Source organism: Orycteropus afer, unplaced genomic scaffold (genome assembly GCF_000298275.1).
Source record: "Orycteropus afer afer isolate SDZICR_OR568_19922 unplaced genomic scaffold, OryAfe1.0 scaffold00285, whole genome shotgun sequence".
Taxonomy (NCBI): domain Eukaryota; kingdom Metazoa; phylum Chordata; class Mammalia; order Tubulidentata; family Orycteropodidae; genus Orycteropus; species Orycteropus afer.
Window position 1 is genome coordinate 447,181 of NW_006921872.1, and position 18,363 is coordinate 465,543.

Sequence of the window (18,363 nt, forward strand, 5' to 3'; positions counted from 1 at the left end):
ACCTTCCTTCCGAGGAGTGGCTGGTGGGTTTGAACCGCCAGCCTTCTGGTTAGCAGTCAAGTGCCTTAGCCACTATGCTACCAGAGCTCCCAGTAACCCTATAGGACAGAGTAAAACTGCCCATAGGGTTTTCAATGCTATAAATATTTACAGAAGCAGACCTATATTTTTCTCCCATGGAACAACTAGTGGATTTGAACTGCCAACCTTTTGGTTAGCAGCTGAGCACTTAATTGTTATGCCACAGGGCTCCTTGAATAGGGTAGATTCACGTATTTCAGAATCAAAAGATACAAAATGGTATGCAGTGAAAAGTCCCTGCCTAATCCCATTTCCTCCTTGAAGTCAGAAATGTTGCCTATTTCACCTGTATCTTTCCAGACCTGGTGTATAAACACATATTACTTTTATAAACTGAGAAAAACCTATTTATAAAATAAACGCTGAAAGTCTGATTATATCAAGGCTAAAATAAAGTTCAAAGTAGGTATTAATCCAGCCTTATTGAGAAAGCTTGATTAAATGAAAGTGTATGTGATACAAAGGGCTTTGATTTGTAGACAGACGTAAATTATAATGATAATCTTGTGTGTTCACGTATCATTCATGAGAGATACTGACAAATGTACTGGAAAAATGAATGTCTATATTCTTTTGGAAGGAAAGATGCTAATTCCTTTCATCAATAAGTGCTTTCTAAGGCATTTACTCCAGAGCTGAAGTCATTCACAAGCACTTATAGAAGAAGATTGTCATACACTAAATGAAATAATAGAAAACAAAGCAAAATTTTTAAAAAAGTATTCCCACATTTACTTCTGTTCATTTTTTAAAAAATGTTCTTGAGGAATGCCATAATTACATATACATAATTTTTTTTTTCTTTTTGCTTTTAATCTCATACAAAACCTGTGGTGATGTTTGATGATTGAATGAATTTGCCTCCTATCTAAGAGACTAGTTATGAGTTAAATATAAATCAGTGTTCAGTAAGACCAGATTTTATACAAATATATGTAACTCTTTACAAATATACTTAACTTTTTATTGTTGACATTTCAAGCTTAATCAAAAGTATAATGAACCTTGCTTCAACAGGTAATAAAATTTTACTGTTTTTGAAAGTCATCACATTCAAAGCACTAAAAATTCACAGATCTCTTTATCTGCACAGATTCATTATTTTCTCACTTCCTAACTTTTGGGGATATTTTTTCTGATTGATAAATTTGTTTTTTTGACCCCAGTTTCTTCTCAGATGATCTAACAGATTTTCGTTCTAAAGTAATGTAATATACACAGATAGAATAAAATCTGGGGTAGGATGACCCATAGTAAATTGGCCCACGTCCCGTCTTCTGTATCTGCCCACACAATTTTTCTTTAAATGGTTATTTAGTGCAGGCCCCAAAAGCGGCTGAGGATTAGGTCCTCCTCCCTCATTCATCGTATGTGGACTGTCATTATTCTGCTACAATCAGGCTTGAAATTGTTAGGGTTTTTAACTCAGATGTAGTTGGGCTGCCAACATAAGCTTCTAAATCGTTTAAATCATTATAGCTAGTGAATTAATGCCTTCCCGACCTATCTCCCTTTTTCCAGGTTACCATGGTTTTTCTTTTGGGAAGCATCTTGAACTCTTCTCTGCCAGTTCCTCACATCCAGTCAGTTGCCAAATTCTCATGCATCTCTTTTCTCTTTATTTCCATTGCCATCATCTAATGTCAACCCTTCTAATCTCACCAGTGGCTTACTAGTGGCCCTGTTGCAAGCCTATTCAAAGTGTATACCCAGATTAATCTTCCAGTAAGATGGCTCAGATCATCTCTTTCCTTTGCAAAGCCCTTAATTGTGTCTCCACTGTTTAATGATTTAAATATGAACTCTTGGCCAATTCCCTTAAGTCCAGCATCCCAAAACCCTTACAACATAGTCTCAACTCATTATTCTAGTCTTACATCATACTTTTCTACCTACCAAGATCCTGCATTTCAGCCATGTTGAATTTTTGCTGTTTTCTAAACTCGGAAACCCAAGGAGGGGTCGCTATGAGTTGGAATCAACTCGACGGCAGTGAGTTTGGTTTTTGTTTTGGTTCTAAACATTACTTGAGCTATCCTGCTTTGACCCTTTGCTCATGCTTCCCCTTTCCTAGAATATGTTCCTTCACTCCATCCCTACCTCTCAAACTCCTCTTCTCCCATGGTCTGTTTTCAGTACAGTCTCTTTCATAATATTTTTCCCAGTTAAAAGGAATATATTTCTCCTTTGAATTCTGTGTGTGCTTTGTCTTTTTTTTTTCTCTTTTTTTTTTTTTTTGTACTTTGTCTCTTAAGGTTCTACTTTTTGTGTTCTTGATTAACACTTCCAGGTGATAGAATAGAATAATAATAAAGTCTATATGTTTTTGGCCGTGAAGTGCCTACTGTAGTATACAGTGCTACCAGCTGAGAAATAAATGTTATGGAATTAAAAGTTAAGCTGTGTAACCTGTGGAATGAAGATCTCCCCCTAGGATGTTTCAAATGTGCCATCTATGGCTGTGAAGATTATCCCTATTGAATTCTGTTCTTCTGTACCTGAGGAGGATTGGCTCACTCTTGTACTCATCAGTTTGCTTCAGTTAAGGAAGAACAAAAATTGTGTGCTCTTAGTTTGTACATTGTAAAAACATATCCACAGATATCTTGAATAAAAGAACCAAAACCCACTGCTGCTGAGTCGATTCTGACATATAGTGACCCTGTGGACAAAGTGACCCATAGGACAAAGTAGAACTGCCCCATGCCATGTCTTTTTCCCATGTAGCAGCTGATGGGTTTGACCCATCAACCTTTTAGTTATCAGCTGAGCACTTAACCTTTGTGCCACCAGTGCTCCCAAATAAACGAAGTCCTTGCCATGTGACAGTGATTGATTAGTTGTTAATCTCTAACTTTGTCATGTTCAGTTACCATTAGTTAAAAAAGTATTTGTACTTTTATTATGTATTAATGAGAAAAGTGGTAAAGAGAATCCAGAAAATGTCTCTTTCTATAAAAATCAAATTTATTTTTCAGCATGTTTTTTATTTTGATGAAGTCTTTGGTGAGGCGTGCACCAATTGGGATGTATACATGAAGACAACTCACCCACTCATTCAGCATATTTTCAATGGGTATGATAGTAATTATTTGCTTCTCTTGCTTTTTATTTTCTATTTTCCATAAATCATAAATATCACTTATGCTTTTATAATTCTTTTGAATTAAACATGACCTTGTGTTTTGATCTAATGAATTTAAATTAGGCTCTTCTGAAAAGTGCAATGTCTCTTTTTATAGGATTTACCAAGCATTCAGAAATTTGCAGCAAAATTTCCTTTTACACTGATGATACTGATTCTCTGTGTTTAGTGGAAAAATGGAAGCTGTCAACAATATAATTCCATCAGAATCCTTAGGATAAAAAGGTTTAAGTGGTTGTAGTTAGTCTGAATTTTTTATAATAGAAATTATCTATTCTGGCTCTAGCTCAGTTAATTTTTGTTGTTGTTGTTGTTGGAGTAGGATAGATAAATGAATATCAATCACCAGCTTTTCATAGATACATTTTTGAAATTAACATTCATACTTAAAAAAAAAAAACAAAACTACTGCCATTCAGTTGATTTGACTAATATCAACCCTAAAGGACAGAGTAGAACTGCCTCATAGGGTTTGCAAGGCTGTAACTTTTTTTTTTTTTCAAATTTTTGTTGTGATAAAAGTTTACAGAACAAATTCATTTTCCACATAGCAGTTCACATACACTTTGTCTCATGACATTGACTACAGTTTTCCATAATGCAACAGCTCTCTTCCCATTTCCTCCCCATAGTTATCTCTTGCCTGTGTCGTCCTCTCTCATGCACTCCTGCCCCCTGAGTTGTCTCCCTGTGCATACATAGCCCTTCTATTCTCCCATGATTGATCTTTCCAAGGAGTGTATCTACTTAATGTAAATGTTCAGCTCATATGCCTGTCTTTTGTTTGGCTGGAAGCCACAGGAGTGGGTTCAGTTCCAGACCTGAAGGGCAGCTAGGGGCCATAGTCTCAGGGATTTCACCAGGTTCTATCAGACCAGCAAACCTGGTCCTTTTTTTTTTTTTTTATGATTTTGCATTTTGTTCCACATTGTTCTCCCAGTCTATCCAGTATCTCCTGCAATGATCCACCTTTGAGTGGTTAATGGTAGGCACCATCTAGTTCTTCTGGTCTCATAGTCATATAGGCTGAGGATCTCATGGTGTACCAGGCCCTTGGACTGTTTCCATGAATCTTTGGTTTTCTTCATTCTTCTTTGCTCTGGATGAGGAGAGACGCGTCGTTGCATCTAGATGGCCGCTAGCAAGCTTTTAAGATCCCAGTTGCTACTCGCCAAAGTAGGATGTTGAACAGTGTTTTTGTGTAGTATGTTATGCCAGTTGAACTTGATATTCCCTGCAACCATGGTCCTGAGCGCACAAGTCCAACTACTTGCTCCCTCCGGATAGCTGGCTATGGCCAAGAAGTAACTACAACCTTGTCCCTTGTCAGCTCTACTATATACCTGGAAATTCTTACCCAAGCCTGTAAATTTTTACAGAAGTAGATTGTTGATTGCTTGGTGGGTGTGAACTGCCAGCCTTTTGGTTAGCAGCCAAATGCCTCAACCACTGTGCCACCAGAGCTCCTTAGTATTTGTATTTGTTGTTGTTGTTATGTGCCGTCAAGTTGGACCCAACTCATAGCGACCCCTCTTTGGGTTTCTGAGGCGGTATCACTATGGAAGTAGATTGCCCCATCTTCCTTCCAAGAAGTGGCTGGTGGGTTTGAACCGCCAGCCTTCTGGTTAGCAGTCAAGTGCCTTAGCCACTATGCTACCAGAGCTCCTAGTATTTGTATTTAGTAAACATTAAATGAAACAGAAACATGCAAGAGACTTCTGATGTATATTTAAAATATAGTTATGTATGGGTAGAAAATGCCCAACAGCCTGCTAGAGTCACTGATTCTAGGTTTTTTTTTTTTTTTTGTGGTAAAAATGCAGCATAAAATTTTCCATCTTAACCATTTTAAGCTTACAATTTAGTGACATTAGTTATATTCAGAATGCTTTGCTACCATCATCACTATTTGTGTATCACCTCAAACAGAAACTATATCCGTTAAGTGTTAACTCCCCATTACTCCCTACCCCAACACATAGGGTAACTAATCTACTTTCTGTCTTTATGTATTTGCTTACTCTACAGATATTTCATTTAAGTGGAATCTCTAGGGTATTGTGACTTTTTTTAAAAAATAACTTTAAAAAAATTGAGGTATAATTCACATACAATAAGATGCATAGATCTTAAGTATTCAGATTTGATGAATTTTGATAGTTGTATGTATGTGAGTAACTAATATCCCAAAACAAGATAGAACATTTCCATCATCCCAGAAAGTTCTCTTGTGTCTCTTTTTAGTTAATTTCCTACCTCAGTCCTAGGTCTTATATAACCAACCACTGATCTGTTCTCTGTCCCTATAGATTAGTTTAGTCTAATCTAGAATGTCATAGAAATGGAATCATTACAGTATATATTCTTTTATCCCTGGAATCTTTTGCTTAGCATATTTTTTTATAGTTTGTCTTTTTGTGTGTGTGGCAAATATATAGATGACAAAACATTTGTCATTTCAACAGTCTTCACATGTACAGTCCAGTGACTTAGCATAATGGTTTTAATATTAGTACATGTTCTTACATGTATTCATAGTTTTTATTGATGAGTAATATGAATGTAAACCAAAAAACCTATTGTAGTTGAGTCAATTCCTGCTCCTAGTGACATATATATAGCACATAGTAGAACTGCCCCATGGTTTTCCAAGGCTGTAAATCTTTCTGAAAGCAGACTGCCACATCTTTCTCCTGTGGAGTGGTTGGTGGGTTTAAACCACCAATCCTTCAGTTAACACTCACTAACAAAGCATTTAACCACTATGCTACCAGAGCTCCTGTGTGAATATATATGAATATACCTAACTTTATGTGTCCATTCTTCTGTTGATGGACATTTGGGTTGTTTCCAGTTTTGGACTATTGTGACTGAAGCTTGTTATGGATTGAATTTTGTCCCCTCAAAAATATGTGTTGTAACCCTAACATGTATCTGTGGTTAAATCCCATTTGGGAATGGGCTTTCTTTGTTATGTTAATAAGACAGGGTTAATTTAGGGTGTGTGTCTTAAGTCAATCTTTTTTGAGATATAAAAGAGATTAAACAAGCAAGGAAGAGAAGCAGAGATGAGGGAAGAGAGATTCAATGCCACATAGAGATGTCCTAACAGAAGCTCAGTAAAGACAAGGACCTTCCTCCAGAGCCAACAGAAAGCGAAAGCCCTCCCCTAGAGCCAGCACTTTGAATTTGGACTCTAGCCTCCTGAACTGTGAGAAAATAGATTTCTGTTTGTTAAAGCTATATACTTGGGGTATTTCTGTTATACCAGCAGTAGATAACTAAGACAAAGCTGTATGAAATTCTTATACAAGTCTTCTTGTGAACATGTTTTCATTTACCTTGGGTAAAAACCTGAAAGTGGAATTGCTGGGTCATAGGACAGTTGTTTATTTGTATGAAAGTATCAAACAGTTTTCCAAAGTGGTTGGACCATTTTATACTCCAGACAGCAATGAATGAGAATTATCAGTCTTTTCATTTTAGCCAATATAATGCTTATGAAATAGTATGTCATTGTGGCTTTAATTTGAGTTTCTCTAATGACTGTTAGGGAGCTCTGGTAGCATAGTGCCTAAGGCATTTGACTGCTAACCAGAAGGCTGGTGGTTCATATCCACCAGCCACTCCTTGGAAGGAAGGTTGAGCAGTCTACTTCCATAGTGATACTGCCTCAGAAACCCAAGGAGGGGTCGCTATGAGTCAGGTCTGACTTGACGACAGTGAGTTTTTTTTTATTCGAATGACTGTTGATACTAAACACCTTTTCATGTGCTTCTTGGCCATTCAACTATCTTTATTTGCCCATTTTTTGTGTTGTCTTTTTTATTGTTTTGGAGAAGTTGTTTAATATTTTTTTAAAAAAACCCACTTTTTGTTATGAGCAAACTGAAAAAAAAATATCTTTCAAACCTGAATTTGCTATGTATCAAGCCTAGGGATTGCTCTTTTCAGAGAGCAGGTATAGTTGTTAAGTTTGTGTGTCAACTTGGCTATGCCTGGTTGAGTGGCTGGGCAGCTGAATGTAGTTATTCCTCATGGTGAGACTGGTAATTAGCTCAATGGTGGAATCTATTGGAGGAGCTGAGTAGCTGCTTGGGGTATGTGGTCTGCTTCCCATATATAAGAAACAGTTTTGGGAATGGTCTCTAGCTTATGGCATACTTGGACTCTGCATGTGCCGTGTTGTTGTTCAGCAGCCTGCCATGCCCTGCCGACCTTGGGACTTAAAATGGACTTGAATTAATGGCCTGCCATGTGGTTTGGTAACATCAGGACTGTGCCATTTTATTTGTCAACCCTGGGCTTGTTAGCCTCAGCAGCCAGTAGCTGCCTGATCGAAGAGATGCCTCTAGCTTCAGTAGGCTGGGAGCAAAAGGCAGAGCTGGAGGCCAAGGTCGAGGGGTTTTAACACAGCCCCTAGAACCTGGTACTTTGAACTCAGACTTCTGGCCTTGCAAACTATAAAAGAACAAACTCCTATTTGTTAAGGCCATCCTCTTTGTATATGTTCTTGTCAGAGTGGCACTAGGTAACCAAAACGGCAGGTTTCTAAAATAAGCTAGATTTTGAATGTTAGGGTTTTAGCAACAAAATTAAGGGTTGTAAAGTATATCCATACTGTAAAAGTTAATAAGAGATTTTTTAATATCCATATTTTGTTGTTATTTTTAAAAAAGAAAATCATCTCTAAAAATGTTCAGAAGGCAAAGTAGATTTTGTAGCAAAATGTTTCTTTATACTGCTGGATCTTCTTCAGTTTGTTCAAATTTTCTTCCTGAGATCCTTTTCCTTACAGTGCCTGTGCAGTATATTTAAGTGTCCACACTGCTGGGAGCCAAGGTTCAAAAAGAGTAGGAATACAGGGTCTCTCCTCCAAGCAGATTACATTTGATTAGCTCTCATCTCTTGATTCTCACACTTCCATCATTCCTCTAGATCTTAGTTATCTAATGCTGCTATAACAGAAATACCATAAAGGATGGCTTTAACAAACAGAAATTTATTCTCTCACAGTTTAGAAGTCTGAATTCAGAGCACCAGCTCTAAGGGAAGCTTTTGTCTCCTTTTAACATCTGTGGGCCTGGTATTCCTTGTAGATATACATGTGTCTTAGCATCAGTGTTCCCCTGGGTCTTGATGGTTCTCAGCGCAGGGAACCTGGGGTCAAAGGGTGTGCTTTGCTTCTGCCTCTTCTTTCTTGGTGATATTGAGATACCTCCTTTTCTACTCACTTTCTCTCCTTTTAGGAGCTCTGGTGGCATAGTGCCTAAGGCATTTGACTGCTTACCAGAAGGCTGGCAGTTCAAACCCACCAGCCGCTCCTCAGAAGGAAGATTGGGCAATCTACTTCCATAGAGATAACACTTTGGAAACCAAAGGATGAGTCGCTGTGAGTTGAATCTACTTGAGGAACAGTGTATTTGGTTTTCTTTCCTTTTATCTCTTATAAGATAAAAAATGATGCAGGCCACAACCCAGGAAAACTCCCCTTGCTTCGGAACAGGATTAGTTCTACTTTTAGAACTAATTGGCTGATCACATCAGATCACATCATGAGGGATGATTATGTCATTACATAACTGCCAAATTACATCATTATGTAACTGCCAAACCACTGAGCATCATGGTCAGCCAAGTTGATATATATTTTGGGGGGACACAGTTCAATCCACAACATTCTTGTCATATTATTCTTTCTTTGTTTTCTATCTGGCTTCAGGGTCCTTTCTACATACTCATTTCCCTGCCAACCTCCAGGCTTCCTGCATTCTCATCCATAATTATCCTTTTTTTAATTGCTACAAGTAGCTACTTTTATCATCAGCCTTTGTACTTCATGTTCAAGTGTCTGTAGTGGTTACTTGCTACTTAACACTATGTTCACTCTCTACTTAGCAGTGCATAGCTGGACTCCACAATACTCAGGTGACCTTGGCCTCCAACTCCCCCTAAAATATACTGTGATCAGCAGATTGATGTCCCAGTTCTCCTGTCCTTAACTCATACAGATTGTGTGCACACACAGGTACACAAACAGTAATAGTGATTCTCACTTAAAATCGTAAGACATTAGAGTTGGAGGGATCTTAGAAATCAAGTAATCTCAGACCCATTAATTTACTGATGTGAAAAACTGAAGCACTGAAGAAGTAAAGTGATTCACCAAGGTCATGTAGTTAATGGCAGGACTGAGACCAGAACCCAAGTTTCTTACCTCCAGATTTAATGTGGCTGCCTCCACTTCTCCCACTGCAGCCTCTGTGCTATTCCTACCACAATGGAGATTCTCTGCTTTCTTAATTTCTCCCTTCAGGACCCAGCCTAATTCCCTACTCTTTGGTGAATCCTTCTTGAAAAACTTTGCTTACATTGATTTTACCTTTGTCTAAACTTTCTTAATATTCCTATAAGTAATAACTACTAACCTATTTACCCTATGATTTCCTATTATTGTCTTTATTTTAATTATCTATTACTTTTTGTGCAAATCTTATCTTTCCTACTTAAGACCAAATTTTCTCTAGAATCCTCTAAAGCACCTGTAGGAACTTGATAAATGCTTAGTGGCTAAGTGGTTTCTTCAAAGTACTTGTTTCCTTATCTTCTGTTAGTTGTTGTTATTTGCTGTCAAGTCGGCCCCAACTCATAGCGACCCCTCCTTGGGTTTCCAAAGCAGTTATCACTACGGAAGTAGGATTGCCCAACCTTCCTTCCAAGGAGTGGCTGGTGGGTTTGAACCGCCAGCCTTCTGGTGAGCAGTCAAGTGCCTTAGCCACTATGCTACCAGGGCTCCCTTCCTTATCTTCTAGAGTTGTCTTATGGACTTAGCAGTTCTGTTAAAAAAAAAAAAAAAAAAAAATTCTACAAGAAAATCTATGTACTGCTTTGAGAATGTTTCTCCTCTTTCTGTCTTTTTAAAATGTAAAGCCCCTCTCTTTAAAACATTATGCATTTATAATTGTTGCCAAAGATTTATGTTTCTACCTGAGTTTTGTTATTAAATATCTGTATGTAGATTAGCACTTATCTTAATATGCATAAGTGATACAAATGATTCTTTCCCCAGAGGCAATGCCACGTGCTTTGCATATGGACAGACAGGTGCTGGGAAGACCTACACCATGATAGGAACTCATCAGAACCCAGGACTGTATGCTTTGGCTGCTAAAGATATCTTCAAACAACTAGAAGTATCCCAGCCAAGAAGGCACCTCTTTGTATGGATCAGTTTCTATGAAATCTACTGTGGACAGCTTTATGACCTCCTAAATCGAAGAAAAAGGTACTAGATATGAGTAGCAATCTGTAAATCTCTTCACTGTTGTTTTAAGTCAGTTTTTTACAAATCACTGAATCATGGGATTTAATGAGAGGTCTTAGTACTTTAAGGCCGTGTTGTGAAATGTGAGTCTCTGGCATCAGATACGTGTTTTTAAAAATTGTTAATTTAGATAAAAATGTAAATTAGTCTTCTATTAGTATTTCTTCTTAAATTATTAATATCCTATATCTATCAAAATCTTTTATTTTGGTTTATGAAAAAGGTCATCAAGAAGTCAGAAAATCAATATGCACTTCATATTGTTTTGAAAGTTTCCCACTTTCTCTTGCTTTTCCTCTAAATAATCTTAGGGTAAACTTAGTGATAGTTTTCTAAAATCAATAAAAAGAAAAGTAAATCTCTTCACATTAGATTTTAGTCCTTATAAGACTTAAACTATCACCCTTACAACAAAATATAGTAATTTAAAAATATATTCAGTAACTCTGCTTTTAAATTTTTCTTATTTTTCTAGCATAAAGTTTTGTTAGGTTGAAACAGATGACTTAAACTGAGTAGGAGACAACACAGTTGTGAAGGGGTTGACTGATTAGGAGACTGGGGAATGGAGAGGGAGAGGGAGTAGAAGAGGTGGAAGGAGAAAATGTTGTCATAACAGAATTAAGTGATGTGTCGGGAGCAGCCATACCAGATGGAAGAGAGTGAGTTGAGGCTGAGCATGGTGCAAGGCTGGGTAACACAAGTCAGCTTAAGAAACTACCCACCCAGCAAAGATATTCAACGCTCTATGGAGCTGTGCAAAAGGATGCACAAGCTCCATTTGTTCCAGATAAGCACTGGAATGATGATGGCAGGAGCTGGGGACAGGTCCACTTCAATAGGGAGAGCATGATATGCCCAGGGGCATTAGGCTACTGAAGAGCATAACTAAAGCCAGTGAGAGAGTTTAGGCAGGTCACTGTTCTGTGGATCATTCCAATGAAAACAAACCCTTTGGGTACACTCAAGCCAGAGACTGTACAGGTATTTAGGGTTCAGTCCTGATCCAACAGTTATTAAAGAAAGGAGTGTACTACTTTAGGGATGCTTTGGCACAGTTACTTTTCTTCTTTTCCCTCTCCAGGTTGATGTTGAGGCCCCTGAGTTTCAATCACAGCTTCTCTTCTAAGCCTCTACACCCTCATTAGGAGCCCTTTTCCATCAGAATGCCCACTTTATATGGAGACAATGACAGGAGAATAAAAGTTGCAGTTGTGCTGTATGTGTGTGTGTGTGTGTTGTTTGGATAAAGGAGCAGTCAGGATTGTTGTTGTTAAGTGCCATCAAGTCGGCTCTGACCCATAGCAACCCTATGCACAACAGAACAAAACACTGCCTGATCCTTCACCAGCCTCACAATCCTTGCTATAACTGAGCCCATTGTGGCAGCCACTGTGTCAATCCATCTTGTTGAGGGCCTTCCCCTTTTTCACTGACCCTCTACTTTACCAAGCATAATATCCTTCTCCAGGGAATGGACCCTTCTGACAACATGACCAAAGTAGGTGAGATGAAGTTTGGCCACTCTCACTTCTAAGGACAATTCCAGTTCCACTTCTTTCAGGACAGATTTGTTAGTTGTTCAGGCAGTCCATGGTACTTTCAGTATTCTTTGCCAATACCACAACTCAAATGCATTAACCTTTCTCCAGTCTTCCTTATTCAGTATCCAGCTTTCATATGCATATAAGGTGATTGAAAATACCATGGCCTGGGTTAGGTGCACCTTAGTCTTCAAAGAGACGTCTTTGCTCTTCAGCACCTTAAAGAGGTCATTTGCAACACATTTGCCCAGTGCAATATGAAGTCTGATTTCTTGACTGCTGCTTCCATTGATGTTGACTGTGGAACCAAGTAATATGAAATCTTTGATACCTTCAATCTTTTCTCCATTTATTGTGATGCTGCTTATTGATCCAATTGTGAGGAATTTTGTTTTCTTTGTGTTTAGGTGTAATCCATATTGCACACTGTAGTCTTTAATCTTCATCAGTAAATGCTTTAAGTCATCTTCACTTTCAGCACACAAGGTTGTGTCATCTGCATATTGCAAGTTGTTAACGAGTTTTCCTCTAATCCAGATGCTGTGTTCTTCTACATGTAGTCCAGTTTCTCAAATTATTTGCTCAGCATACAGATTGAGTAAGTATGGTGAAAGGATACAACCCTGACACACTCCCTTCCTAATTTTAAACCATGCAGTATCCCCTTGTTCTGTTCAAATGACAGCCTCCTGGTCTATGTATAGGTTTCTCGTGAGCACAGTTAAGTGTTCTGGATTCTTCTCAATGTTAGCCATTATTGGTTATAATCTACATAGTCAAATGCCTTTGCATAGTCAATAAAACAAAAGTAAACATCTTTCTGGTATTCTTTGCTTTCAGCCAAGATCCATCTGATATCAGCAATGATATCCCTTGTTCCACATCTTCTGAATCCAGCTTGCATGTCTGGAAATTCCCTGTCAATATATGCTGCAACCGTTTTTTAATTATCTTCAGCAGAATTTTACTTGAATGTGGTATTAATGATTAACTGTTTGATAGTTTCCACATTCTGTGGGATCACCTTTGTTTGGAATGGGTATAGATATGGATCTCTTCCAGTCAGTTGACCAGATAGCTTCCAAATTTCTTGGCATAGATGAGTAAGTACCTCCAGTGGAGCATGCATTTGTTGAAACATCTCAATGAGTATCCCATCAATTCCTGGAGCCTTGTTTTTGGCCAGTTCCTTCAGTGCAGCTTTGACTTCTTCCTTCAATACCAAGATCAAGAACCCTTCCATCAGTCTTTGATCAAATGCCACCTCCTGAAATGGATTAACATTGACCAATTATTTTTAGTACAGTGACTCTGTGTATTCCTTCCATCTTCTTTTCATGTTTCCTGCATCATTCAATATATTTCCTTTCAAATCTTTCAATATTACAGTTCAAAGCTTGAATTTTTTCTTCAGTTCTTCAGCTTGAGAAATGTTGAGTTTGTTCTTCCCTTTCAGTTTTCTAACATCAAGTCTTTGTACATTTCATTATAGTAATTGCCTTTGTCTTCTTGGGCTGCTTTTTGAAATCTTCTGTTCAGCTTTTTTTCTTGTCATTTCATCCATTTTCTTTAGCCACTCTCCATTCAAGAGCAAGTTTCAGAGTCTATTCTGACACCCATTTTGGTCTTTGCTTCCTTTCCTGTCTTTTTAATGACCTTTTGCTTTCTTCATGGATGATGTTCTTGATTTCATCCCACAGTTTATCTGCTTTTTGGTCACTGGTGTTCGATGTGTCAAGTCTGTTCTTCAGATGGTCTCTAAATTCAGGTGGTATATAATCAAGGTCATATTTTGGCTCTTATAGACTTGCTTTAATTGTCTTCAGCTTCAACTTGAACTTGCATATGAGCAGTTGATGGTCTGTTCCACAATCAGTCCTGGCCTTGTTTTGGCTGTAGATATTGAGCTTCTCCATCACCTCTTTGAATAGATGTAGTCTATCTGATTCCTGTGTATTCCATCTGGCAAAGTCCACATGTATAGCTGCTGTTTATGTTGTTGAAAAAAGGTATTTGCAGTGAGTAAGTTGTTGGTCTTGAAAAATTCTATCATGAGATCACCAGTGTCATTTCTATCACCAAGACAATATTTTCCAACTACTGGTGATTCCTCTTTGTTTCCAACTTTTGCATTCCAGTCACCAGTAATAATCAACATATCTTGATTGTATGTCTATCACTGACAGCACTGTACTTCAGAATAGATGTTGAAACGTTCTTTGTGATAATAAATGCTATACCATTCCTTTTCAATTTGTCATTCCCAGCATAGTATATCATGTGGTTGTCTGATTCAAAATGGCCAAAACTAGTCCATCTCAGCTCACTTTTGCCTAGGATATTGATCTTTATGCATTCCATTTCATTTTTGACAGCTTCCAATTTTCCTAGATTCATAGTTTGTACATTCCACATTCTGATTTTTAATGAATGTTTGCAACTGTTTTTTCCATTTGGAGTCCTGCCACATCAGCAAATGGAGGTCCCAAAAGCTTTACTCCATTTACATCATTGTCTCTACTTTGAGGAGGCAGCTTTTCCTCAGTTGTATTCTGAGGGGCTCCGCTTCCGGCATTATGTTGGACAAAGTTTCAGGGCTATTTGTAAAGTTTTCCAGTACTATATCTGACAGTATTTCACTTTATTCATAAGGTTTTCATGGCCAGTTCTTTTGAGAAGTGGATGGTTCCTTCCTTCTTCCCATCCTGTCTTAGTCTGGCACCTCCACTGAAACTTCCTCACCATGGTTGATCCTGCTGGTATTTGAAATACCAGTGGCATGGCCTCCAGCATCACAGCAACATGCAAGCCACCACACTGTAACAAACTGACAGATGAGTGGTGGGAGCAGTCAGGATATCCTTGTTTATTGAATTACCTTGATTATTGCCGTGTATGTTTGCTAACCAGAAGGTTGGCAGTTCAAACCCACCAGCCACTTCTCAGAAGGAAGATGGGGCAATCTACTTCCATAGTGATACTGCCTTAGAAACCCAAGGAGGGGTCACTATGAGTCGAGTCCGACTCGATGGCACATAACAACAACAACATGTTTGCGTTCTTTAATTGTGGCCAGAGGGATAGGAATATGCCAACTCCTGAGTTTGAAGCTTCTTTGAGGCTCTCTGTGGAAGACCCACACTTAACTCTGCAAGTATCTTAGGCTGCAGGTATCTTTTTGCTTGTTTATTTTGTTGTTGTTGTCATGTTTTAATATCTCTAGTCAATTGGTTAATATGATCTTTTTGTTTCCTTTGTCCCTTTTTGGACTTCTGAAATGTTCTTTCACTGATGGCACTCTTTCCTAAAGGCACCCTTTCCTGTGTTTTTAGAGTTGCTACATTTTGTCTGGTTTTGTTACTCTTCAACATCTTATACCTTCCTGGCCTCTGTCCCAAACCTTCACCTCTCTCCTGGTTCCCCAGCCGTCTACCTGACATTGACCAGGCACCCCAGATATGCCATGGGCACCGCAAGCATAGCGTGTCTGAAACCAAGAACTGCTGCAGGTTTTCTGGTAATGTCTCTGGGCACACACTGTTTCCTTTTCTGCTCTTCGATGACCTCTACTTCAGTTCATGCCTTCACTATCTCTCAGCTAGGTTGCTGCAATTCTCAAGTACTCTCCCTGCTTCCAGTCTTTACCGCACACAATTTCACCTATTCAGAATAGGTTTTCCAAAGCAAATTGGATCATGTAGAGTGCTTACAGTTCACCCAGGGTTCCCTATCTCCTCCTAGAAAAAGCCCATGATGTATAATAGACAGGCTTTGGGGCCTTGCCCAGAGCCTCCCTGGGTGGCACAAATGGTTTGTGCTGGATTGCTAACTAAAAGGTTGGTGGTTTGAACCCACCCAGCAGTGCCACAGAAGAAAAGCCTGATTTACTTTCATAAAGATTATAGGCAAGAAAATCCTGTGGAGCTTAATCTATTTTGTAACATATGAGGTTGCCATGAGTTGGAATTGACTCATTGGCAACAGGTTTAGTCCTTGCCCCAGCCTTCTTGCACTCCACTCCCCTCCAGGCTTTCTGGATCACCCTGACCAATCACTTCTTCCTCCTAGCCCTGATACCTGTTACTTATCTTTCCACCCTAGAATACATGGTTCGTCTTTGCCCATTTCAGCTTCCCTCTAGCCTGGGAGTACCTATAGAGGAAGACTGTTACTAGGTTAGCTTGACAAGGTGGTACTTTGCTACAGAGTAGAGTGTGTGTGTCGTTCCCAACTTTTTATTTTGAGAAAATGTCAAGCACCGAAGAGGTGAGAGAATAATAATACAGTGAATACCTGGATACTGTTCACAGTTTTCAGTTGTTTGTTATATCGCAAAGAGTGTGCTTTATCACTGTCCTAGAGTAGAGATTTAAATACAAAATGAATGAATAGTGAGATCTGTTGTAAAACAGATTTCAGCTATAACCCAATTTCTCTTCTTTCCTTTCCGCCCTAACTCCTTAGAAGAGTTGTCTATATTCTTTCTCTCTAGTTTTACTGTGCCTATTCTTTATTTATTTCTTCTTTAAATTTTTATTTTGTTGTTGTTGAGAATATACACAGCAAAACGTACACTAGTTCAACTGTTTCTACATTTAGTGACATTGATTACATTATTCAAATTGTGCAACCATCCTCATCCTTCTTCGTCCCTCATTAACATAAACTCATTGCCCCCTAAGATTTCTATCTAATCTTTTGAGTTGCTGTTGTCAATTCAATGAATAATTTCTGGTGCTTGAGCAAGGTGGTGCAAGGGTATGAAGGGTGGTGAGTGGGGTAAGGGTAGTAAATTGAGTCACACCCAATAGTAAGGCAGTGACTCCAGATACATCCCACCCTAATCCTGCCTCATTAACATTATGGACAACTCACTCTCAAATGGGACCATAAACACAGACATAAAGGCAAATCACAGAATGGAGGATAATTACATCATTATATAACACCTAATTATATAATTAGGAGCTCTGGTAGCATAGTGCCTAAGGCACTTGACTGCTAACCAGAAGGCTGGCGGTTCAAACCCACAAGCCACTCCTCGGAAGGAAGGTTGGGTAATCCTACTTCTGTAGTGATACTGCCTCGGAAACTCAAGGAGGGGTCGCTACAAGTCGGGGCCGACTCGACGGCAAACAACAACAACAACAACAACAATTATATAATTACATAACTGTCAAACTACTACTGAAAGTCATGGCCCAGTCAAGTTGGCACATAACCTTAACCATCTATACACTTTATTTGCATTAGCAGTAAGCTGTCCAACCCCATTGGTGGGCCACAATTACCTTATTTGCATAGTCCCACCAAGTCATTGTGTGGGAGTCACAAAGACAGTGGCTAAAAGGGCCATATTAAGTAATTCACTGCACTGCGATTCCATATAGATAGTTCTTAAAAGTATACATAATGTTCAAGACAGACCCTTTTTTACTACAAGGCTAAGCTGTTGTTCAGTTTTAAGAAGACTTCAGGGAATATATATATATTTTTTTCTTTTTTGTTTAGATTTCTTTCTTTTTTTTTTTAATTGTGATTTGGGTGAAAGTTTACAGAGCAAATTAATTTTCCATACAGCAGTTCATACACATTTTGTCTCATGACATTGCCTGCAATTCCCAACAGTGTAATAGCTCTTTTTCCACTTTGTCCCCTTAGTTACCGCTTCCCTGTGTCCTTCCCTCTCATGCACTCCTGCCCCTGAACTGTCTCCCTGTACATACACTGCCCTTCTGTTGTCCCATGATTGATCTCTCCAAGGAATGTATCTACCTAATGTAAATGTTCAGCCCATGTGCCTGTTTATTATTTGGCTGGAAGCCACAGGAGGGAGTTCAGTTCTAGACCTGAAGGGCAGCTAGGGCCCCTAGGCTCAGGAGTTTCACCAGGCTCTATCAGACCAGCAAACCTGGTCTTTTTTCAGGGAATATTTTTGGTTTAAGGTTTAAAGATTAACTCGGGGCGATAGATTCAGGGGTTCATCTACCCTCTATGGCTCCACAAACTAGAGTCCATGGCAATTTAAAATTCTGTTCTGCATCTTCCCTCTTTTGAATCTTTTTTTTTTTAATTAAATATATTTTCTATAATAATAGTGGAGCTTTGATGGGAGTAGACAGAAGTATATATATACTACTTCTTGAACTGGAAACCAGGCTCTTCAAATTAACTTTTTTAAAAAATTCATTTTATTGAAATATAATTTATGTACAGAGAAATACACAAAACTAAACTGACATGGGTCAATGCATTTTTTTTTTTTTTTT

The 18,363-nt window shown here is 38.6% G+C and overlaps 1 protein-coding gene across 1 annotated transcript in view; it reads left to right on the forward strand.

Annotated features, from left to right (window-relative positions):
- KIF24 (kinesin family member 24) overlaps positions 1-18,363 on the forward strand; it is a 57,601-nt gene that overhangs the window by 8,392 nt on the left and 30,846 nt on the right. The window contains exons 3-4 of the mRNA XM_007950669.1: positions 3,060-3,157; positions 10,296-10,511. Coding sequence (XP_007948860.1) covers positions 3,060-3,157; positions 10,296-10,511 — 314 coding nt within the window. The remainder of the gene's footprint in view (positions 1-3,059; positions 3,158-10,295; positions 10,512-18,363) is intronic.